Source organism: Chroicocephalus ridibundus, chromosome Z (genome assembly GCF_963924245.1).
Source record: "Chroicocephalus ridibundus chromosome Z, bChrRid1.1, whole genome shotgun sequence".
NCBI lineage: Eukaryota > Metazoa > Chordata > Aves > Charadriiformes > Laridae > Chroicocephalus > Chroicocephalus ridibundus.
In genome coordinates, this window is record NC_086316.1 from 9,977,944 (window position 1) to 10,002,620 (window position 24,677).

At 43.6% G+C, this 24,677-nt stretch overlaps 2 protein-coding genes across 4 annotated transcripts in view; one reads left to right on the top strand and one right to left on the bottom strand.

Annotated features, from left to right (window-relative positions):
• Window positions 1-4,958, top strand: part of GRIN3A (glutamate ionotropic receptor NMDA type subunit 3A) — a 77,367-nt gene extending 72,409 nt beyond the window's left edge. Inside the window, exon 9 of one of the 2 annotated variants that reach the window (XM_063320704.1) lies at window positions 1,811-4,958. In XM_063320704.1, coding sequence (XP_063176774.1) covers window positions 1,811-2,147 — 337 coding nt within the window. In that variant the 3' untranslated portion in view covers window positions 2,148-4,958. The remainder of the gene's footprint in view (window positions 1-1,810) is intronic. The other variant, XM_063320705.1, reaches the window with a different exon arrangement.
• Window positions 4,959-5,957: 999 nt separating this feature from the next.
• On the bottom strand, window positions 5,958-21,472 carry RNF20 (ring finger protein 20). Of its 2 annotated transcripts, none has more exons than XM_063319896.1 (20): window positions 21,408-21,472; window positions 20,979-21,145; window positions 20,675-20,842; window positions 20,410-20,557; window positions 20,070-20,252; window positions 18,757-18,875; window positions 17,753-17,899; window positions 17,486-17,563; window positions 17,066-17,185; window positions 15,599-15,778; window positions 15,268-15,403; window positions 14,482-14,603; window positions 13,755-14,152; window positions 13,056-13,173; window positions 11,314-11,463; window positions 10,357-10,569; window positions 9,744-9,869; window positions 8,526-8,666; window positions 8,070-8,171; window positions 5,958-7,835 (listed from the first exon to the last, which is right to left on the bottom strand). In XM_063319896.1, the coding sequence occupies exons 2-20, from the start codon at window positions 21,105-21,107 to the stop codon at window positions 7,659-7,661; spliced, it is 2,955 nt and encodes a 984-aa protein (XP_063175966.1). In that variant the 5' UTR covers window positions 21,108-21,145; window positions 21,408-21,472; the 3' UTR covers window positions 5,958-7,658. The 2 variants fall into 2 exon arrangements, with proteins under 2 accessions (XP_063175966.1, XP_063175965.1); XM_063319895.1 differs by having other exon boundaries at window positions 20,979-21,149.
• Window positions 21,473-24,677: the final 3,205 nt, after the last annotated feature.

The following is a 24,677-nucleotide window of genomic DNA, read 5'->3' on the forward strand; positions in this document are numbered from 1 at the left end:
GCACTGCCACCAGCAGCAGCAGAAGCTATATCAGTTACTAACATTCATGAAAAAGCTGTATTTTGATTTGTGAAAGAAAAATGTACCAGAAATTATAGATTAATGATATAACTCTGAGAAATATTTATGAAACAAAGGGCTGCACCTTCTCTGAGAAGTGTACTTCTGCTCCAAGGCAAGTTGGTTGCACTGTCTGCCCAGGACCCTGGGGACCGTGGGCTCTGCAGAGCTCCACAGCAGGGAGACACCTCTGGGGACATCAGTCCCATGTCAGTTGTGCCACTTTTTGCTAAGTGACCTTTTTTGGCTGGACCGCTGTCTGCTCTTGGCCCTGGAAATGCTTTGCCAGTTTCTACTTGCCCAGGCTAATCCCGTTCCTTGTCTGAAATGTGCTTCAGGAGGTACGTTCTTGTTTTCATCTCTTCAGGGGATTAACATAATTTCATCACAAAACACACATCCAGTTTAGCACAAGACTTGTGAGTCTTCCTAGCTTTTATTTTGAAATAGAAGAAAATTGCCAATCTACACAAAAGTAAACAATTCTACATACACGTCCCGGCCGGGGTTCCCTGAGCCCTCCGGAGCGTGACCCAGGCAGGGGCTGCCACTCCTGCCTCAAGCCGCCCCTCCTCCCTCTCTGCCATCCCATTTTTTTTGAAAATGCTGCTGATTGCCAACTCCTCCAGAGAAATTTCGACTTTCCAACTTCCTTCTCTGCAGGCAGGTGAGAAAAGTATCTAGTCCTAGCTCCAGACTCCTGAATCCAGCTGTTTTCAGCAATCCGAGTCCCGAAATGTTAATCCTCTTCCTTAACTTATCGCTTGGCAGCTCACACTAATAGGCGTTTTGTGCAAGGATATCCACAGAAGACATCTATGACAGCAGTCTTACGAGCAACTACTTCAGAGTTTCGACCTCAGTTTATAAAATGAACGCACACAGATCTGTCCAAAAGGTAAAGCAGGTAGGAGAGCCAGGCTCCTCTCCCACAGCAGCAAACTGTGCTTCCTTACGTTCCAGTTGGAGAGTGGAGGCCACAGGGTGCTCCTCAGAAAACCCTGATTTGGGAGGGTTACAAAGAGAAGTTCCCAAGAAAGAGGGAAAGGATTCTCTGGAATCAAAGTATTTTGGAAAGGCTTCTCCACAGGAAAACACTGAAGCATTTGAAAAAGTTCCCAAATGGGAATTTCTCCCCCAACATGAAAAATTCCCAGTTCTATTTGTTATGTCAGGAGGCTCATGTCTGTACACTGCAAGGTTTGGATACACATCGTTGTGTCCATCTCCCAGCGCACAAGCAGCTACTCAAGAAGACCTCAGATCCAAAGGACACGCTTTCCCCTTCATCTCTCCACACCAACTCCGGGCAGCCTCTTTGCTCCTCCATGGAAGCAAATGCCCAAGCTAGCACAGACTACTAGCACACAAAGGGCTAACGCTGTAACAAACTAAGGGCATGGCAACCACAAAAACTTTCAGAAAGCTTTGGAGCCAGAGAACTCACATTTTCCTAAAATGGAGTTGAGAGGACTGTAATTTCATAATTAACAACAAAAAAAAGTTTTGGGGGAGATGAATTTTAGGATTCTGTTCTACTCTCTGCTATGGTTTGATCAGAAAAATCTGGCCATTTGTGATCATGATTTGTGCTTCTTGAGAAAAGTAATTGCTAGGATAAAGGAATGATATTTCTATGTAATTCGCAAGAGCAGCATCATGTTTTTCCAGTAGGCTGGCTCACAGGAGAGGGTTGCATACACACAGGAGCAGGCTCGGATTTTATATTAACTCTCACATCTCTGTTCAGGTCCCATGTAGGGAACAGCCAGCATGCTGTGTGGAATACCGCCAATCTGGGCAACTGTCATCGGAAAAAATATATCTGCACCGACGAAGGGCAAAATGAGGTGACGATCCGACAGCACCAAGACATCCCCCTGCCACAGGTGAGGAGGGAGACTCCGGCTTCTTTATCGACCAATGGGAAAGCAGAGTCCCTCAATATTACGAGGACCTCCGTCACGCAAGAGCTTGCGGAGCTGGAGAAGCAGATCGAAATCATCAAGCAGGAGCTGCAACTCGCCATGGACAGGAAATCAGAGCTGGAAGAGTACCAGAGGACAAACAGGACTGCAGAGCCCTAGGCCAGCACACCTGGGCCCTTTCCTCTTTTCTTCCTTTCTTCCCTTCCTCCGTAAAATTTGTAACACACTTTTGTAACGCCAGAAAGAGGTGCGAAAATAAAGCAGGCAATACGCTCTTCACGAGAGCAGAATTGCAGCAGCCCACAGCCACTGCCACCCTCCTGAGTCCTCCTCCTTTCATAACAAGTTTCTCATTCTCCTGGCAAACGTCAGCCATTCCCCAGGGACTGGAGAAACAAGGAGCATCCGAACAGTGAGTGTTCCTGGTTCCTCCACTTGACAGCACAGTGAGGTTCCCACTTTTTTAGCCCTTTCTGTGCATTAATTCAAAAAAAAAAAAGAAAAAGGAAAAAAAAAAAAGGAAATTTAAACTGCTCATTGAAAGCATGTCCCTTGTTGGTACGTTTTTGTTGTAATATCTATGGGTCTAGTCTCCGCTCATGCCAAGGCTCCTTATAGTTGCCTCATTACGGCAGGTGCTAGTTCTGTGTTGGCAGTCCCTTCCCTCCTGGCACAAGCTGTGGTTTCACGAGACAAATTCTTGGTGGCAATCCCAGTACACACCATTCCCTCAGCTCTGTCAGCACAAATGCAGATGCGGCTGCTCTGTGACTGTGAAAAAGGAACTCACCCAGCTTAAAAATAACTTGGCGAAAACCAAACCACCACCTCGCGTCTGCTTCTGAGCCCAGGTTCAGCTTCCACTCCCACCCAGAGAGAAGCCATGCAAACAGCTGCACTGGCAGATGTGAGGGATGGGTTCACGGTGGCCCACAGCAAGTATGAGGGGAAGGGAGGGGTGGCAGTACCATACATCACTGTTTACCACCAAAGGTGAAGTATTTACCAATGTGAAACTACTCCCTTAACATTCTCTGTCTTCAGTTGACAGTAAGGTTCATTCTCACAGCCAAAGTGACATAAAGGTGCTCTGGTCCATGATTTATTCTGACACCAAGCTCCCAGCAAAGTCAAAAGGAGTCACCAAAGCCTCCCTGTGGACCAGGGCTCACTGTGAAGGAGAAAAGAGTTGCGGTTTTTAAAGGCAATGTACTAAGTGAAGCTCTCTCCCACCTGAATGATGAGTAGAGGGAAGGAAGGGTAAGCTGTTCAGCATCTGAATAAATACTGCATCAACCCAACTGACTGTGTTATTTAAACAGGATTTCTATGAATATTTAAACAATACTTCCCAATGCATCCCGCATGACAGAGAAAAAGAACATTTTTAACACTGTCAGAATTAACTCTGGTCTCCCAGATACGTCACCAAAGTAATTTTTACCCTCTCTGTGTCTCCATCCACCTGTGTGAATGTTGACAGGGGTGATGTTCTCACCAGGCATTGTCTGAAGGCTACAAGCAGATCTGAAACTGTATTCTGGCGATTGAAAAGGCATTCTACCTTTTTGCACCTTTAACCTTTGAAACACACTTGCAAATGAAAAGCTCTGCACGGACCACTAAAAGCTGCTAGCAGCGATACCCAGACTAATTAGCCTTATCAAGAGGAGTTCATATTCTATTCCCTGCTTGGTCCTTGGCCTCTGCTTTTGGGCAGCAAGTGTGCTTCTTCCAATACTGTCAGAAACACAGAAAAGAGTAATTAGGAGAGAAAAGAGGAAAGTGGGATCCAGAGGCCTGCACATCAGCTAGGTCTGAAAGATGTAGGATGTCCCGTCTTTCCTTGCTCCTGGCAAGCTACATGCCTAGGGACAAGTCACTCAGGTTGCTTTTCTTGCCCTCCTTTACCCTCCCTCCCTCATTTAGATAATAAGCTTTTTAGGAAGAGCTTTTTATTTGTGTAGCATCCACTACCTTACAACCTCCAACGTCATTTGGTTAGAACATATGAACACTGCTCTTTTCATCATTATGAGACAAACACTAGGAAAAAAATATTTCTGCACGATTTTGTAAATACATTTATCAACAGTTTAAGCATAAGCCCAGAAAGATTTTTTTTAAAGTAATTGAAAATGCTAATGATATCAAATAACAAAAACGTGCATGTTCAAGTTCAAAGTTCCAATCCAAACGCCCAATCTTTCAACAAATCACTCTTCATTTAAAAACAAAAAAATAAGTGGAAAAAAAAGTCAAACACCTAATAATTAACGTTAAGCAAAAATCTGTATTTCTGGTGGGTGCCTTAGGGGCTACTCCCATGTGAAATGCAGAATAGGGATTGCTCCAAATCACTGCAGCACTAACTAGAAGCCTTTTGGGAGAAGGACCAACTTGTTGCATAAGAGAGACACATTTTGGCATGTTATTTTCTTATTCACCTATTGCTCCAGCCTGATGCCACAGGAGACAGAAAAAAGATTGCTGTAGCTTTCTACGGGATGGGGAATATCACACACACATCATTGCCTGCGTAACCAGGGGGAGGACTGGCTACGACAAGATGCACTAGTAACTGTAGATGGTTCTGGCCTGTCCACATTGTTGGGCCTCATGTTTGATTCCTCCCTCCTCAGACTAAGGGAAGAACTTGAATTGCTCCAGGATTTCACCCTGTCCAGATTCCACAGAGCTCTGGACAGACCTAGCATCACATAAGGAAGCAGAGCCCGCAGGGGAGAAAGCAGAAGAGGTCATTGCTGACCAGCAGGTCACAGCCGGTGGACTGCAAACCCCACACTATCCTCGGGACTAGCTTGATCGTATGGAAGAGGAGGGCAGGAGATCTACAGGACAGCAGTGCGTTCAAACACTTTTCCAACTTCAGCTATCACAAGAAAATAACTTCAACCGACAGATTTGAAGAACAACAGATGGGTTCTGGATCAAATAAGAACACAGGCGATGACTCTCCTGCTTCACACAGAGTCATGCTACTGACATCAACTGGCCCAGGCTAGATCTAAGATTTTTTTTTTTTTTTTTTTTTTTTTTTTTTTTTTTTTTTACACAGCCTGTACAAGATGGGTAGCAAGAAGGAAAACCAAAGAAAATAAGAAAATTTCCATACTTTGCAGCTTTATTTCAGTCTGACCCGTTTGCTATTTTGGATTTAAAAAAAAAAACAAAACCAACAAAAACCAAACAAATACCCAACCCCAAAAAACCCCACCCTACAATTCTTTCAGTTCATCATTCCACATTCATTTATTCTGGTTATGATACACAATTGTTATGTTTACAGGCTGCCTTGTGATAGCAATGCTCTTTCAAAATCCTGCTCATTAAGCATGAAGATTTAAGCTGAACTCTTGCAAAACCACTCTTCTTTATATATATGTAAATCTGTACGTACACACACATTGTTAGGGCTGAAGAGGCTTCTTCTTTGTCCACACTTAATTACTATGGCTCAGACATTGAATTTAGACAGATTTTTGATAAAAGAATACTTGTCACCCTTTCCCTGTTTTTACTCCAAAATACTTCTAGTCTTGATAAACTTTTAAATTATTTTCTTTCATTCTGGCAAGTCAAAACAGACCATCTAAAGTTTTCACTGTTTCTCAATGTTTAAGCACAGAAATTTAATCACTTGCAAAATTAGCTTCAAGGAGTTCCTGAGCTTAAACTAAAATATTATTTTAAAATAAGAAGATACTTTTTGCTTGGTGAGGAAAGAGAAAATAGGAGTTTCCAAACCTCATTTGTGAAACACATCCAAATTCTTTCAAATGCTTGTTTCCTACCGTGACAAGAATGAGCCCAACACTGCCAGTATACACACAAAAGTTTCAAGCTTAATTTTCAGTAGGCTGATGTGACTTAATGACCAGGAAAGGGTAAAAGGGCTTTGCACTTCTACAAGGGCTGTTTAATTCAGATTGTTCTTCAGAGCTGTGAAAAAAAGTCTGCTATTATAGCAAAGCTGTTTGAACATCCAGACGGTTTTTTGATGACCCAGGTCCTGGTTTTAATGAACAAGCATTTGTACCACAAAACCTACCATGAACATTAGTATTCCTAACGCACTGTTGCTTCTCCAACTTGACGTCACAAACTATAATCCAAGAATCAACTTCCAGTGAAAGCAGAAAAGGTTCTGCTTTCATTTCTGCTACATATGCTGTAACAGCCATACCACAAACTCTCAGCATCCAAGCTTCCCCATGCAAAGATAGAGTCCTGTGTTCCTTCTCATTTCTCAGGATTCATAATAATTTACAAGTTTAATTCATGTTTTTAAATGTTTTCAGAAAGATAAGAATAATAATACATACTATAAGATAGTCTGCGATTAACAGCTTTCACTTTACTATTCTTTCTATTAATTCCTACGGTAAATACAGGAAGCTAATACAGATTTTATGATTCAGGGAAGGGACACAGATGAGACAAACCTCTGACAGTTCCACCTCCCCCCAAAAAATTAACTTTACAGAAAAAACACGATGCCCCATGAAGGAATGTTGTAAATAAATGACCTTGCGTTTCAATTTTAGGAGCAAACTTCACATACAGCCTTGCACTACAGGGAGCACAGAGACTATAACCTATGCAATTTTGCTTTCACAAAATTCTCAACAGCCATGACAAAATGACTGCATAAATAATCTAGCAACTTGCCCCTTCTGCCATGTCAGGAATAAGGTAGTGAAGATACAGACAAAAGAACAAAGGTTGTTTAGTTAACCATTTTTTGAAAACAGAGGAAGGAAGAAATTAATCTCTCTACTTTAGGAGCTTAAAGATTGTGAAAAGTGTTTCCAAAAACTGAACAAAGGACAGAAGCGCAGATAGATACCACCAGAAGGAAGAAAAACAGAAAAATAACCTGGGCAACAGCTTTTATTAGATTTTGTGCATTACAAGACTAATCTTTGTGGCAAAGTTGCAACAAAGTAAGCCCTACATATTCTTTTCTGGAAACTAAAGACAATGACAGACATGCCTCAACATAGGGGAAGATGTCAACATCAACCAGCGTTCATTAGTGGAATGCTACATGTAAAGATTCTCCAATGTCTTATCTTTCTCCTCTTCTGGATACTAAGATGTGTGTTTACTTTTGGGGGTAGGGAGGATGGTTAGTAATTCACCAACCTTCACAGATTCTTGCCCTGACTCAGGAAAATAGATGTCTAAGGAGTCACTCCACTGAAGTCTACAGATGTACCTGTTCATTCCCGTACCTTTAACTGGGAAACTATACACTCTCAGAAACACTACCATACCTTGATGGGATTTAATAATTAACACCCAAGCAAACTCCTCATTTATCTCTGCTGCACCACAGACAGCTTCCATCCCATCAAGGCAGGACTTCAGTTAGACGTTTCCAACTTGGCAGTGTGAAAGTGATGGGAAACGTCCTCTCAGGCACAAACAATCCACAAAAAATGAGGGCAAGAATAAAAGAAAAGGGACAAGAAAGGAATCAATATCCAGAACCTGTTTCTTTCCATACCCTAACCACACTTCCCAGAAGAGACTGCAGATCAGCTGACAGAAACACTGGGTGCCCCAAAGGTGACAGTCACAGAAAGTGAGGGAGGCTGGGCAGTCAGCATAAGCGGCAACTTTCCATCGCTCCAGTGGAAAGAATCAACCGATGTAGATCCTGTGGAAGTCGTTGGCACCAAAGGCAGCATTGCATTTGGGGCACTTACGCTGCCGGGTGTCATAGCGTGTTTTCACACACTCAAAACAGAAGACATGAAAGCACTTTGTGAGCACAGCATCCTTTTTGCGCATGTTACAGCATGGGCAAGTCAGGCGGGCCTGAAAGACAGAAACATTATAGTGAGGACCCACTGCATTGCACTAGGTATGTTAAAAGGTAACTGAAGATGAAGCTTCTTCCATTCCTCATAAGGAGAAGGTGGTTTCTTCAATGAAAGGTAGGTCTACAATGCTAGAGATCAGACAAGAGATGTCAAATACTGAAAACATGACTGAACACCCTTTTGACTGAAGTAGCATTAAAGACGGAAGTTCATAGAGACAGCTACTCACCTTGTAATCCTTGATTTCTTCCATTAATATCTCATCACAGTTGGGAACCATGTCAGGCTTCTTAGTAGTCTCCAACTTCCTGCGTAACCTAGAAATATCTTCCTGCAAAAAGCCAAGAGACCAAATAAATGAGCAGTATATTCTCTGTCACAGCTTCTTCAGGGACCAAAGAGAACTAGCAACTGGCCAACAGTGCACCTGGCTGTCACACCACCCATACTTTCATCCCCCATAGTCCAACAGACTTACGACAGATTACATTATCGTTTGGTGCCACGTGTATTGTCAGTTATTAGTGGATAAAACATGAAAGAGCCAAGACCTGATGAAGCTGAAATCAAAGCGAAACCAGACCCCCAAAAAAGTAGTGTAGTTGAAACCCACTCCAAGCTCAATGTACAAGGAGACAGACATCAAAGCAGAGAGATATTGAAGGACTGGGCATCAGGTACATACCTCAGCCCTTTTGAAGTTGAACATCTCTTTCTCTCTAGTTACTCTGTTTTCCACGATCTCATCCTGGAAGTCATGTAACTTCTTCTGAGCCAGCTCTAGCTGAGCTTTCAGATCATCTGCAAGCTGGGCTGCATCCATGGCCTGAAAAAGAAAACCAGTACCAAGCCTGGAAAAAGAGTTCTAGTGATTTCTAGTCCCTCTGCCTGGCAATCCAAGACTGCTCAAAGAATACTCCTTGTGCTGCTGGAGATCTATTTTTTCAATCTAATTTTGGTACTTCCAAATGGAATAACTATGATTTACTCCCTAAACATTACTTCAACAGCAAAATCCCTTATTATTAACAAGTTCTAATCATTTAGCTTCAACATTCCTCTTCAGTAGAGCCAACCCCTGTCACACTGCAATGCATGTCACTTATAAAAAATACTAATGACCACACAATTATCTTCTCATTCAAGTATTTTCACCCTTCCACATTCTAAATTTTCTCTACTAAATTGTTCTGAGGTAGTTGTATAGCTGAACTAGACAGAACTGCAAGTGTTTAATTTTTAATCATTTTCTCCCTTCACCAGTTCTCCTATCACTTTCTAACTGGCATACCACCAATGAATCTATTAGCCAAGTGCCCTCAATACCACAGATTGTGATATTAAGCACAAGTGATAGTGCTGAATTCCCCATCTCCTCCTCACTGATATTTCTGCTTTCTTTTCTGTCTGTTTAGATGTTATTCCTGCATTTCTGCTAAAGATTTAACAACAAAGGCAGCACTGACTATGAGACTTAGTCTTACTTTACTTGTAACAGACCTATTTTATTGATCTTAGACATCTGTTAAAGGCCTTAACATTCCCCAGACATATTTTCCTTTTATTTACCCCATCTTTCCTATAAAAGCTCTGACCCTAGTTAACTTCATCTGGCTGCTGCTTATTCTTTCATGATAGGTTTCCTTTTAAAGGCACCTTACTTCAGCTCCCTAATCAGACTTTCACTGAAACAGCTATGACCTGCTTGTCCTTATCAAAGCAAACATTATGCTACAATACTTTAATAGAACTCTCTTAGGTACTTCTCAGCCCTCTGGTATACTAGTCCAAAACCAGGGAGTATCAGGTTCTGTAATACCAATGAGAGCTAGGAGCCTTCTAAGCTTCCCACAAGACAACAACTCCATCTTACAATCCAAGAGGAAATTAAGCAATCACTCACCTTGCGTTTGTTCATTTCCAGGGCCTGTGTTCGGAGACCTAGTTCTTTCTCACCTGTCCCAATACTGCTTTGCAGCAAATGTTCCTTCTCCTCCAGCTTACGTACAACCTGCAGCTGGGCATCCACCTTGGAATAGGTACAGAAGGTACAGAAAGACTGAAATGCATGGTCTTCAGAGCTGTCATTAAAGCTGCATGATAAAACTATCCCTGCCTCCCCATCACCAAGGAGTACCTCTTCAGCTTGCCTTTTTCTCCCCAAACAGACACACTGTCAGTCTAACAGCTGTATCCAGAGCTCTCCAGTGAGCACTTTAAAACCTAGCAGTCAAATAATCACGACAAAGATGTCTTATATTTTTGGAAGGTGGCTTAGAGAATTGCTGCAAGGCAGTGAACAGTCCCACCTTGCTTCCAAGGATGGCAGAATATATATGTAGAAGTACCATGATGACAGGAAAATTACTTTCTACTTCTTCCTCCTGCTCTCCATAGCAATGAATATTTTATACTCATACAGCAGTCTCTGTTTCTTACTGCCTACCAGAGTAAACCCACAACACCTCTACCTTCCCCCATCAGTTCTGTTGTCCTCTCTCCTTCTCCCAGGTTACCTGTGTCTTCAGTGTCAAAACTTGGTCTGCCAGCTCCTCCTTCTCCTCTTTCAGCAGCTTGTGGATCTGGTTGGACTTGATGCGTTCTGACATCAGCTTGAAGTTGGCATCATCCTTCTCCCGCAGCTGCTGCATCAGGCGGATGTTCTGCTCCTGCATGTCTTCAAAGGCTTGGCCTGTGACATCCATTTCCGACAGCAGGGCCTCCTCCTCCTGCAGAATAATCACAGGCTCTGGCAAAACTGTGTCCTGTACCCCCTACAATGACCCTGAACATTTTACTCAAAGACACCAACCCTAGCACAGATGAAGGAAGACAGCTCGGTATCAGAGAACAGCATCTTCCCAGCAACCAGAAAAAAGTGCTCCCTAGAAATCTGCACCACTGCAGAGATGCACTAAATTAGAAGGTGTAAAAAAAGAGATGGTCATCTCCACAAGCATCAAGTAGTGACAAGATAAAACAGTTCTGTACTATAAGAAAAAGAATCTGAATTCTAAAAGAGTATGTCAAGTCCTCGCTTCCCTGTCCCCTACTGAGGTGGTCCTGCTCTCTTATCATTAGATTAAGCCCTTTTCATGGAAGAAGATACGTTATGGTATCATGCACATATATTACTTATATGAACTGTGCGGAAAGAAATTGCAACCTCCTCTACTAAAGGCTGATGCAGCCATCTCTCCTCTGTGCTCTTCACCTAGGCCACAAACAGTTAAACATTCCCCACCACCCCCGCCATGAGCTTGTGAAGCCCTAATGTTGTGGGGTTTTTTTTTTATTGTTCTTGTTTTTTTGGCTAGTTGGGTTTTTTCCCCCTTTGATAAACAGAAAACTCACATCTCTGGCACACACAGAGAGAGGAACTGCTTCTCTCAGGTAATCTTCCTGGCCATAACATGAAGGCAGTTCCTTCCCAAGTGCTCCAGCCAAGACAGAACTCATCAAAAACTTCTCACCTGCTTAGCCATGGCTAGTTTCTTCTGTAAATACTCAATTTGTTCCTCCACTGCTCGGATCTTGCGGAGGGCATCCTCATCAGCCATCTTTTTACTCTCCTTTTTCTCCTTGTCTTCCAGCTCTTTCACCCTCTGCCTCAGTTCTTCCAGCTACAGCAACAACAAAACAGAAATGACACTAAGCACAAGAATGTGTCCTGAACATTGTTACAAGCCTGTTTTTTCCTCACAATTATCTGAAACACTGGAGAAACTGCCTTCAGAGCATGGGAAAACAAACCCCAGCTCATCTTGACAGGACAGTGTTATTAGTGGCAGATGGACCATTAAGATGGGCTGCAAGCCTAAGATCGTGTTTCCAAAACCTTCGAAAATTCCATAGCATCTTTTATCAGAGTAGAAACATCAGTCTCCTGTAGTTGTATATGTTGCACGGGTATGTGGACAGAGAGCATCTACTCCTTTAAGGGTGTCTGGTCAAGGACCTTTTTCAATGCAAAAAGGAACAAGAAAAGGAGGGAGCCATAAACAAAACACACAGTAACACAAACCTGACAGACACATGATAAGGGAGGCAGTGATGAGAACCAAACCTGTTCAGTCACACTAATGGATGAGAGCACGTGAGAGCATGAGAATGTTTGTTCCAGCAAGGTTGTCTGACTGTGGACCCTGTCAATTGGGAAACTAAGCAAAGCAGGGTGGGGGGGAGGAAACCAGAAATAAAATATACAGAGATATGGACCTGACAAAACAAAGGTGGAAGCAAACACAAGAAACAAATCTCCGCAGTCACAACAGTTGATAAGCTACCAAGAAACTACAGGCACCAGTTCCAAGAAGATCAACCTGGACTTTGCAACTGTTAAAACTGTAAACCAGGGGTGGATCCTGGACTAGGAGGGCTGTGGGAATCAACAGAGCTGTATAAACCCACGAGGGATGTGCAGGGGAGGGAAGAGCAAGGACAAACAAATTTGAGTTCAACAGAGAAGGGTATAAAAGGAGCTGGTCACATGTAGAATGACTGCAGTCAGTACATGTTTGACCGGCTCAGCCCTGCACATGATCACCGCAGCCTGTTCTTATTATTTTCTTAGCTATCTTGGTGTAAAATAACTCTCTACCCCGTGTGTAAGTGTGCTACATGGAGTAAGTGCTGTGGAGTAAGTGAAACCTGTATGTGAAGAAGGTAAGAGGGCCTGGGATCACAGGGGTACCAGACAGACACAGAGGGGCCGTGCTGGTACTGCTGGGATCTGTGAATGCGCGTGTGCTTGTGAAGCTGGAGAGTTTTGTGCATATGCCTGAACTAGTGATCTCTACCAGCTGAAGAGAAGGAAGGGGACATGGCTGTCTATGCTTATGTTTTGTTTCAGTCCTATATATGTTGAAGGCAGCGCCTTGTCCGTGGCAGTCTGCCTGGCCACATCAGTGTCCTCTGTGTGTGTATGTCTCTGGGACACATGCTCAGCTTCGTTACCGGTTGAATCTGCAACTGAGAAAGAGGCAGGCACGTCCCTCAGCCTGGGCAAAGGGACCATCCTTCGCAGAGAAGGATCCCCCAAAACCTCCCTGTTCATCTCCAGAACATTTCAATCTCTATTCTAAGTGACAAAGATGAGACGAGGAACAATCTCCAGTTTTGAAGACAAAAAACCCACACAGTTAAGTGCAGAGTATCCGAAAAGAAGTTTTAAGTAACTTGCTAAAGAGAAAAATAAAAGAGAAATGAGATTTACCTCAGCTTTTGCCTTCTTCTCAGCTGCCATCAGCTGCACTTTGTCTCTCTGCTCTTTGGGAGCAGAGCGGTACATATCTAGCAACAGTTTCATCTCCTTCTGGCTCTCCTGGGCCTTCCTGGAGACAGGGAGATAAACAACTGTGAGAACACAGCAGGAAACCTATGCTGTCACATATCCAGCATGAGAGTCAGAGCAATATTCTCCCCATCTCCCACATGGCATGCATATTATGAAGTAATCCTTAGCTCATCTTTCCCTCGTAATGTAAAATAGCCAAGGAGCACAGGCTGGAGGCTGAAAAGAAACGTGTTCAGGCACAAGAGAAGTGGGGTGGGGAGGAAACACATACCCTAACAGTAAACAACAAACTATCCATCTCTGGTTTGGTACTGATCCAAGACAGAGAAGACTACTGTGCCCTTTATTAATAACCTGCTGCTTTAAAGCTTTACTCAACTGTTATGACAGTAACAAATAAAGTTACTTGACCCACCCTATGAAGTATCTGGTTTGGTAGCTCATGCTTTAGGCTGTTGAAGCAGAAATGTTACTACATTGTCCAAATCGCAATCAGATATAGAGGGTGCCAGAAACCTCTCACTTCAGTGAAGCTAATCTCATAAGAGCGAGCTACAAGTCATCTCACACAAACACCACAGTTTGGGCACTACTCAAGCAGGAAAGGGAGAGACTTACTTGAGCTCAGCCTTCAGCTGCTTGATCACTTCAGCCTCCTTCTTTCTTCCATCTTCATGCTTTCCTTTCTCCTTCTCTTTGGACTCTCTCTCCTTCTCAGATTCCTTCTGCTTCTGTTTTTCCCGCTCTCGTTCCTTTTCCTTTTCTTTCTCTTTCTCTCGCTCTCTCTCTTTCTCCTTTTCCTTCTCTCGTTCCCTCTCCCTCTCCCGTCTCTCTCGCTCCCGTTCCTCTTCATCTCGCCTGGCCTTCATTTCATTAACATCTTCAGATGCAGCCTTAGGGACAGGCACTTGGGCAGACGGATCATCAGGTTCCTGCTTGATCTCTGGAGGTTCCTCCTTTGCATCTTCTGTGCTGGACTGGGACTGTAAGAGAGCACTACCACTGCGAGAGCGGATCTGTTGCGGAATAGCAAGAAAGAAGACAGAACAAAACAAAGCAGTAAGTTCTTAAGACAGAAACATACCTTATTCCCCTCTTTCCTGGTCTTCCCAGATCCATCCCTGCATGCCCCCTCCATAATTGCTACTACTTTTCATGAAGCACTATACAGCCACAAAGGAAGACTATTAATTTGTTAAGTGGAAGCAGCAGAGCGTAGAGCTCCATCAAAAATTACATTGCATCCTGCACGCCATAAGAGAAAGGCTGACATTGCAGGCAAAGGTGACAGCATTCCCCCTTCTAGGCACTTTCTGCTCTTTTCTGGCATTTGCTGCACTGATACCTTGCTCAAATCAGATTGGGCCTCTCTCAGTTTACGCTTGTATCTTAACACCTCTCCCTTCAGCTGGTGGTTGTGATTTTGGAGGCTGCTGATGAGATGACGCATCTCCCGATTAATCGGGCCTACAAAAGCAGAAACACAACTGTAACAAACCACGCTTTTGCCGACCTGCAAGGACTTTCGTGGAGATGGGGAATACGTTAAGTGACAAAGGATCAAATAAGACTACGATCATTCTGCCACACAAAAGAGCAACACGACACATTTGCAGAAAAAAACCATGCCAGGTTTACATGCAACCATAAGTTCTTGCAAATTCCCAGTCCTAATTTCCCCTTAACGTTACTTTTTCCCTATGTTCCTATAGAAAGTGTGTCACGCTATGGAAAAATCTCTGTGATTTAAATGCTACTTTAGAAATAACGTCTTTATTTCCTCTGATTAAATTTGAAAATTACTGGTTTCCTACCCAGCATGTCATTCCAGACTTGTAAATAAATCCACCCCCAAAATAATTTTAATAATGCTAAATAGTCTGTCATAAACCAAATTATTAGCAAAATGTATGCATTCTGCAACATCTAAAATGAAGTCAGATAAAATGGAACTGGCCTCTGATAAAACACGTGAAGAGCTTTGCTTTTTGAGATGGAAACCTGCCAGAAGAAGACCTGACAATGACAAAGAATCCAACCAGGTGTTTTACTGCAATGCAGTCTCTAATGGGCATTGGAGGGACAGCGGGGTTGTTTGTTTGCTTTTAAGCACAGCAGAAAAACTCCATACCTGCTTGTTCATTAGCAGCAAGTGTCTGTTCAAACTCTATCCTCAACATCTCATATTCTTTGCGGACTTGTGCCAAGGTATCCTCTAGCTGAATCACCTCTGTGCGTAGTTTCTTGTGAAGGCTGACCTCGTCCCTCTGAGAAGTAATAAGGGGAAAGAACTTAGTGCTGTGACCCTGGAGTATCTCTCACCTCATCAACGTGAGGTACCAACACAGACGAATTACTGCCAGGAAGAAAAGTTTCCTGAGCATTCCCAGAGCCACCCAGACCCAGTAGTGATGATCAATGGGACAACAACGTTCCCTAGTCTGATGGAGCAGTGGCGCTACCTCGATTAGTTCCACCTGGCGCTGGTGTGTGGTGCGGGTGCCATGAAGCAGAGTGCGGGCCTCATCAAGATGTGCCTTCAGCTGGAGACTCTCATTATACAAAACAGAGAATTGGGACTGCATGCAGCGATATTCTGGGGTCTCCTTCACAGCCTCTTCCACTGCTCGTCGCAGCTCAACCTAGTCAGGACACAAGAAAATGCCACAGAAAGAAAAGTTATTACCTGGTCTTCAGCATCTATTTTGCAAGGTAGGAGAACGGTGATCAAGCTGCCACAAGCAAAGACAAAAGTATAACTTTAATAGCATTGCTGTGGAGTACATGCAAGTGATATGCTTCAGGATCAATTTAAAAAGTCTATGCTCTCTCTGTATGCACTAGGCTATTTCTCTTGCAAAGTCACATGACAAGAGTTTTGGATTCTCAGGTTCTGCAATAGTTTCTCTCAAAGTTAAGAGCTTGGAAAACATGATATACCTTTTCAATGGATCTGCTGTAAAACCATAATCACTTAAATCAATAAAGATGGCCACATAGAAAAGTATGATAGAAAACTACAGAAAATACATGTGCAAGTAGGCATTACATTAGCTTTCTACCAGTAAGAGACATAATGACTGAAAGGAAGAGAAATGAGAGAAAGCAGAAGTATAGAATCTGAATTTTCCTTACAAAAAAAATGTTAACAAATGATTGTGACTACCAGCAGTGAAACAAGACACATATAAACACACAGACAATTTAACACTAATTAAGAGAAAAAGAAAGTTATAATGGTAAATGATGTTTCTCTTAAAACAAACTCAAGTGGATAAACAGAATTTAGACATGCCTCGAGACAGTTTCTGGAATCTCATCTCAAACTTAGGTTATCAGCTCAGACATTTCTTATAACAGGCTAACAGACCTACTGATCACTAAGATAAAACTTAGATTATTCTATATATTATATTCTTATGTACTATAAAGTCACAGCTTTTTAAGACATAAGATACTCATATGCCGTTTCCTATCTATTCATTCTGATAAACACTGATAAAAGATTTAAGTTCGTCAACACTTTCAAGAGCCTAGCTCTCATACACAAGTTCCCCAATTTTTCCAGTTCTCTGGTTCCACTTGCACAGGGCAGGGGAAAGGTGGAAGAGCAGTCAATACCCATAAAAATGTGAAATTAGTTTTAACTAGGTATCATTAAAACGTATTGAATAGATCAGAATGGAAAAGAGGAAATAAGAAACCACTACTTTTTCCAATGATGACCACATGGTGTCACCAATGCACTGAACTGCAAGCGTAAGTCACACAAACTTGCTAAATTGTACCTTGTACAAAATATAACCCAGCTAGAGGAAGCACAGAACAGAACAGTATTAACGAAGTTCTCCAGAGATGCAATACAGCAAGACAGAGGGCAACCAACCACACAGAACACCTTCATCCTCAAATAGGCACAAATGTCTCACCTTGAGTTTTTCATTCTGTGTTGTTACTTCCTCAAGATCCTGGCGTAGTTCCTCTAACTCATTGAGGCGATTACCAGCAAGCTCTTTATTCTCTTCCAGCTCTGCATTCATCTCCTCAAACTGTTGGGGATAAAGTGCTTGTAAATCCTAATGTTAATGTACCTACTGGGGATACTGATTAAGTAACTATTCATACAGTAACAGAAATTACAGACTTAACAGTCAGGTAACATTACCAAGTGAGACAGAGTCTACTTTCATCGGGTCTGTCTCATAAGTTGGAAACTTGCACACAGACAAAATGGCTTGACCAGAGACACACAGATTTGTGGCAAAGGAGGTATCTAAATTCTGTTCCAATCTGTGGCCATACACACAAGCTCTCCTTGACTTTATTCTTAACCAAGCGTCTGACGTTACCTTGCGGGCGTTAATGGTGATGGTGCCCCCGTAGAGGCTACTCCCAGCTCCATACACCTTGTAGCCTTTGGAATTTACCTGCAGAAAAAGGCAACAGATTTTGTCAACACCCAATTAAATGCTAAAGCTGCTGATATAGCATACTCAGGATGAAAGACGGTACTCTACAGATTCTCACTTCTCTCAGCAAAGTACCATAACATGATGACACACATCTCAAAACTACAACCATTTATCTGGCTTCCTGTCAAAGGGGCTGGTGCTTACCCGTTCCAAAACATCTGCTAAGTGGCGGTTGAGCCTCTGCTCCCTCTTGCGTATCTTGTCAATATCCCACTGAAGGTCATCAATCATAGTCTCCAGAACAGACACCCGAGATTCTGCTGTCTCCACCCTCTCTTGCAGCTTGGAGAACTGCAACCAAAAGAGTGTTTCAGCTGGCATACTGAATACAATCAACGTTTTCCAAGACTGCTCAATATTAATTTTTCTCTTACTCATCGTACCCTGGATTCATGTGCTTTCCACCTGTCTTTTGCTGTGGAGACTACTCAATGAATTGTCCAGAATTTTACACCGGCTGCATCCCAACACAGTAATAAAAATAAGACAAAACTGAAAATGGAAAAAGGGCAAGAAGCTGGTAATATCTGGCAGAGTACAGAGGCAGCCACCTCATCTTATTCCAAGGCACCTTTTTTTTAATCTTTTAAATCCATATGTTCATCTACTCTACAGACCACTAAAGCTTGATAGTCTAACATTAAGCAACGCCAGTGTTTAAATACACAGTTACTAAAGGAAGTAAAACCTCTCAAATAAATACTGCCAACAATGTGAATCCCTTAATGACTGGGCTCATCTTGTAATTAATGTTGTTACACTTTCATACATTACCCAGAGAAACCAAGGAATTTGAAATGACAGCGATATCATGTCAAGTGTCTCAGATGCTTACACAACCACCTTAGCATCACCTTACCACTTCCTCTGCTCTGTTTTCTTTAAAAATTAAATCCATTCAACTCACTGGTCTGGTTATTCTCTTTCATTCAGTGATGTAACAAGCAAATCAACCCAAACCACACAGAAAGTCTATGTGCAGTTCTCCACAAAAACAACCCTTTCCATAGCCTTTGTTCAGAAGGCAACTTTTAAATCTTGTTGCTCCTATCCCTCTCCAAAGCAATAACCTGCTTTCCAAACTATGATAACCACAAATTATTCTAAGCAGAATTCCAAAGCAGATTTCTGTCTCTCTCCTTTTATACCTCCTGAGACATGATTCGGTGCTTCTCCTGAAGAACGTCAGCCAGCTCCTGCAGCCGTCCATTTTCATGTGAGAGATAGGTATTAAGCTCTAGGACTGCTTCTTCCATCAGTGTAATATCTGAAAGATGCAGAAAGAAAAGGAAACAAAAAGAAATCAAGGAAGACTCTTTTTAATTTTAAAACAGCAAAAAGAAAAAAAGAAAACAGAAACGGAAATTTCTGGTTTTGTCTTCTGCTTACCATATCCCTCTAGCAGGTGGTTCCCAAAGGTCTGATCTCTAGCCACACAGAGCTTTTAATTGTATTCACTAAGCAGCAGGCTCTGCCGTTTAACATGCTATACATTCATGATTGTCAACTACCATCCCCTAATGTCAGGGATCATTCAGTACCGGCAACACAGAACATGCCCTTGTAACACAGTGACACCCTAATGAAGGCCAAATTCATGCATAAACCTGCTACAATAGGTGGTTTAAGCTAATATACCAGATGACAATTACAGCAACTGTGTAAGGCTCATGATGCACTAAGGCCAATGCTACTATAGAGTTTAAGACTGCCAACTAAGGCTACTAATGCTTTGCTACACAAATCCTAGACCTGCCAGAGCTCCTTGATCACAGCATATAAAACACTATGGACAGAAAACAAACCAAGGAGGAGTTGATATTCCACCTACATTTTAATTCAAAAGATTAAAATTCTAACCTTAAGCTAATGAAGTTTTTCAGAGAGTCATCTGGGTGTAAATTGAATCTGCTACATCAATTTTCAGAAGCCAGTGGTTCAGCTTTCTTCTGCAGAACTCTGTGTTCAAAACTGACAGCTACACTAGGCATACCAAGACACTAGACAGCTACCATTTTGCTCAAAACTCAGAGGAAACTGAGGAGCTGGTAATTCCTGTGTCTTTTACCAAACTGCAAGCGAGGAGTCCAAAATCATTTTGCAACACTGATTTCACTTCTTCACTTGTAAGCATGAAGCCTGTTAACTCAGTAGCTGAGGATTGCTGGGTGGTAAGGTTCAATTGTAATTCGTAACTTTTCAGGTGCATGAACACACTACAGGCAGAAACAAACCTTTCCTTAGCCCAACACACTGGGCAGAGTTCTCAGCATTCAAATTTAGAGGCATTTATAATACAGTTCTAGCATATAGCACTAGTCTTTGCTACAGGTTTTACTAATTGACATTGTGGAAAACTGAGACAGTTGATTTAAGGACTAGGCTTTAACGCATACAATGCAGAATCATGTCTAAGCTGGGGTTAGATGATGTCCTTGAGTACCAGCCACCTTGGTCATACCTCCACTGTTCAGCTTGTGTGACAGCACATCCACTTTCTCCTGCAGCTTGTCATACATTGTCACAATCTGGGCAACAGCACGGCGGGAGGACTCTACACGCTCCTGCAGCTGAGATTCTATCTCCTCACTAGTACTGCTGGCTAGAGTGGCTAGGAAGGAGAATGCTGGCTCCAGTCCTTCACCTGCGAACAGAAAGAGGTGCAAAAAGTAAATGTGCTCTGGCAGGCAACGTATCTCTAGTCCACAATCAGAAAGCCTCTGTCATCCTTTAAAAAGGGATATCAACATTGTCCACAGTTGGAACCCATCTTTTCCACTGTCCCCACTCAGGTGTCTCACCTCGTTCCCTCTCATCTTTACGCTCCTGATTGCTGTCTGAGTCTGGTTCAGGCTCTGGTACCACCAGTGCTTTTCTTTCAGATAAAAGGTCTCCAAGACCTTGGTCCAGGTCAAAGCGTTTAAGGATGATACGGATATTTTCATCAAACTGAATGACAGGAAAGGCAAGACAAGACAAAGAATAGATGTGAATAAAGGAAGTGCAGGGAAACAGAAGAAGAGACAAGAGGGTGGCATATATAAAATCACAAAGGGTTTTACTAACCTGATTCCAGTATCGATTAATAATCAGCAGAGAGGCATCATCAGTGGCCTGCCGACGCTCCAGCTTCTCAATGTGCTCTCGTAGCTCATCTTCAATGGCTTGCCGCTGGTCCAGCATCTCCGCTAGCTTCCGGTTCTTGGTCTGTAGCGTCCGGATGTCCAGCTCCTCCTGTGCAGAAGAATAAGTCAGCGCACATCCCACAGAAGCCAGATCACTGGGCCCATACAGAAGGCAGAGAGATATTTTTGTTTCCAGATGAAAAAAAAAACAATAGGTTGAGTGGCGTTGTGCAAAGAAGACATACCGTTGAAGAAACACCACCAAGCTTAATGGTCTCCACCGTGGTCCCTGAGTCTTCAACCCCCGCCTTCTTCTCTGGAGGTGCAGAAGGGCCAGGCTCTCCAGCTGTCCGTTTATTGCCAATTCCAGACATGGTGGCTGAAGCATACACACTACCGCTTTCTTTAAGTTCTTTCTGAACATTAAAGAACATTATTAAAAAAACCCAGCAAACACACACCCACACAAGCAACACAATTTAGGGTTTTTAACATACAGATTCCTCACGGTAACAAGACACCCAACACAGTACAGACCATATAACTCAAAAGGTATTGGAAAACACTGGACAAACATAAAGTCTTAAAAGACACCAGTTGGATTAGCACTGCAAACAGCAAGTTGATGGGAAAAAAATCCACTGCTCTGCAATGTTAAAATGGAATCACTGTACCTTATCACTCTCTTTGGAAATCAATCTTCATGTAGGTTCAGTCTCTGCTTTTTTGATCTCTCGCTCTGCATTAACAAAAAATTAACAAGCAACTGAGACTGCGTCTATGTGGCACCAGTTCGCTTCATATCCACCAAACTGTTCTTATTATATCAACATTCAAAATCAGTTAAAGCCAAGGGCAGCAACACCTTGCAGAAAAGCCCTACAAGAGCTTACACAGAGATCTTACAAATCCTATCGAATTGAACAGCAATGCTGAGACAAGTTTTGTAAAGAACCACTTGAAGACTGTTCCTGTGTACCAGGAGAAATACAGACATGTTTGAAGAGTATTTATCCCCAAGTTAATGCAATCTGAAAAGCTGTGGACTACTAGTTAGAGAATCACACAATAGTTGAGGCTGGAAGGGATCTCCAGAAATCTCCTGCTCAGTGCTCCTGAATAAAGCAGGGTCAGACAGCACAGGCTGCCAAGGGCCTTGCCCAGTCAGCTTTGAGTATCCCCAGAGATACAAACTCTGCAATGTCTCTGGGCAATCTATCCCAGTACTTGATGATCCTCACTGTTTTAAACAGGGTTTTCCTCATGTTTGAACAGTATTTCTTGTAGTTCCCAAAAATATTATTTAGTAAAACAACAACTGTCTACTTGAAAGGTTTCCAAAACAAATACCGTGGCTAGTGATGGAAACCGAAAACAATTAGATCTTCATTAGACATACATAGCATTCTTCTCCTATATTCACTGCTGCTATGACAACTCAATCCTCATATCTCTCTCTACCTCTAAACTAAATGAAACACAGAAGTAAATGAAATGCAGACCACACAAGTAAGATTTATATTGTTCCGTTGAAATCTATAATGGCATTTACAGTTAAACTAAGGGCCACAAACTGAAACTGCCAGTTCTTATGTATTTGCTTTACTTGCCTAGTTCTATTGAAAGTACTTAAGCTACTGTATTTTTAAGATTAAGCTGGTATACTACTTTGCCAAATCTTATCATTTAACAAGCATTTTAGCTTGGCACTGCCTTTCACTATAGGCAAAATAATAAAATGACTATTTCTAAATGAGTTACTGCAACAGCACGTATAGTGTTCCTGCAACTTGTCTTTTAACATAAGTATTAAATACATCTCAAAATTAAAAAATAAACAAAGACATCTTCCATGTAACCGTTTTCCTCCTTTTATCAAGGGAATTCAGTGGGTGACTAGGCCATTGGGGGGTGATGGGGAGAGCAGCTGTCACTAAAACCATCTGCTACCTATCAATCCAGTGAGTCTCCAGTAACCACTGCCTTTCAGAGTTTTTGTCCACAGACAAAATATTTCTTCCACTGGCTCCTGACATCATCCCACTCAGCTCTAGCTCCCCCTCTCCCCACTACTCACTTCCTCACGTGCTGTATGCCAGAACCTGCCCCACTAAGTTTTCATGACCACAGGCCCTTTTTCCTTTAGGAGCTCAACCTTACCCTCAGTCCCAGGCTATTCACATTCTTGTCTCCCCAAACAGATCACACTGCCTCATGAAAGACCGACTGTCCACCCCTACCAGGGACTCAGCTTCATCTTCATCCCTCTCTTAGGGTTAAAACCCTCTTAAACAGAGACCAAAATACACCTCCACCAGGCACTCCGCATACCTACCACCGGCCAGAATTCATCTACTCTGACCACTGTCATCCACCTGCCAAGACCCAACTTCCCCAGGCCCAGTACTTTGCCACTCATCTGCAACTTATGCCCACGTTTGAGCCCTTTCACATGCTTGTGGCACCTCTTAGTCAAGAAACCTTTCAAAGCTCACCATTCCGGTTCCTACACACACCAGACATTCTCTACAATTGTTTGTTTGGGTTTTTTTTGGATTTTTTTTTATATAATCCACAGCCCTTTGGAGCTCCCCAATGGACCACCCGTTCAAAACCCAGACCTCCCCCAGCAACACTGCTCCACACAGGGTGCCTAAAGCCCCACATCGCCCACCAGAGACTCCTCTCCACGCACAGCAAGGAACCCACTCCAAACCACCGCTGGGACTCCCCAGGCCCTCGTAGGGACGCACTTCACTGATGCCCACAAATGCTCGCGGACGTGCCCTAACGCCCGCTCCTGCCTTCCGCGCCCAGGGGGGACCCCCACGGAGCACAGCCGGGAGCCTCCCACACCACCAACCCCCGCCCGCGTCCACAGCTGGACAGCTGTTCGCCTCTCCGGCTCTGCTCCCCGGCCACCGAGAGCCCCGCACCCACCGCTGCTTCAGGCGTCCCTTAGGCCCACACCGACGGCTGCACCTCACGGCACCCCCACACCGACCGTCCCCTGGGCTCGTCCCCTCCGTCACGGGTGTACAGTGCCTCCGCCCTCGAACCACCCGCCTTCCCCCACGCATCCCACTCTTCCCCAAACCCCCGGCCCAGCCCGGCCGCCCCACAGACTCCTCATACGCGCCTCAAAAACAGCCGCCGCCGCCTTCCTCCCGGCCACCGGAAGTCCCCGCCGACGGTTCAGTGCCTTGATGGTGGGCTGAGCAGACGTCACGTAGCACCGCCGCTTCCGGCGGCCATTTCGCCCTCACCCGTCATGGAGGCGCCTTGCCCTCGCCCGACATGGCCGCCGTTGCCATGGTGCCGCGGAGGCGCCTGAGGCCAGTGTCTTTACCCGCACAAGAAACCGCCGCCGCCCCGGCAGACGAGGCAGGCGACGCCTCCTCGCTACAGGCCGCTCCGCGCCCGGGGAGGACGCCGGGGGCTGGGCCTCCCGCCGGGGGCGACCAGCGGGCGAGGGGGTCGCCTCAGGGTTGAGGCGGCAGCAGCGTCCGTTGCACGGGCTGTGCCCCACTGACACTTTTGTGCAGATAACATTTGCATGTGGAAATTGTTAAAATACATATACCATGCAGGGCTAGCTCCAACTGAGATTGAAGTTATATTTTAGATAATGCAAATTTAAAGTAAAATTTTAATGTTCTCGCTTTAATATTTTTATTTTTGCCCGTCTCTGTAGAAAAACATGAACGCACCTGCAAACACCATCACCCTGATAGGGTTCCTGCTTGATTTAAACTAGATTTGTATCTCTTAAGCAGCTGCAAGCTTTTCGTGCAGGTGCTGGGATGCTCCTTCCCCCGGCCCCATGGCAGCCTTCTCCACTGGGAAACGCCAAAAAAAGGTACAGTGCCCACATTGCCATATAATGGCATCACCATATAATGGGCTGCTATGCCCAAGAGCAATAGACTAGCCTAGCAGTACAC

Excerpts from the sequence above, each read along its gene's own strand:
- RNF20 (XM_063319896.1), bottom strand. The coding sequence starts at position 21,107 with ATGTCTGGAATTGGCAATAAACGGACAGCTGGAGAGCCTGGCCCTTCT. Across the intron at positions 11,464-13,055 it reads AGAAGAAGGCAAAAGCTGAG|CTGGAAGAACTGAGGCAGAG; the intron begins GTAAATCTCATT and ends TTGTTGCTGTAG. Across the intron at positions 8,667-9,743 it reads TGGAAATGAACAAACGCAAG|GCCATGGATGCAGCCCAGCT; the intron begins GTGAGTGATTGC and ends TTTCTTTTTCAG.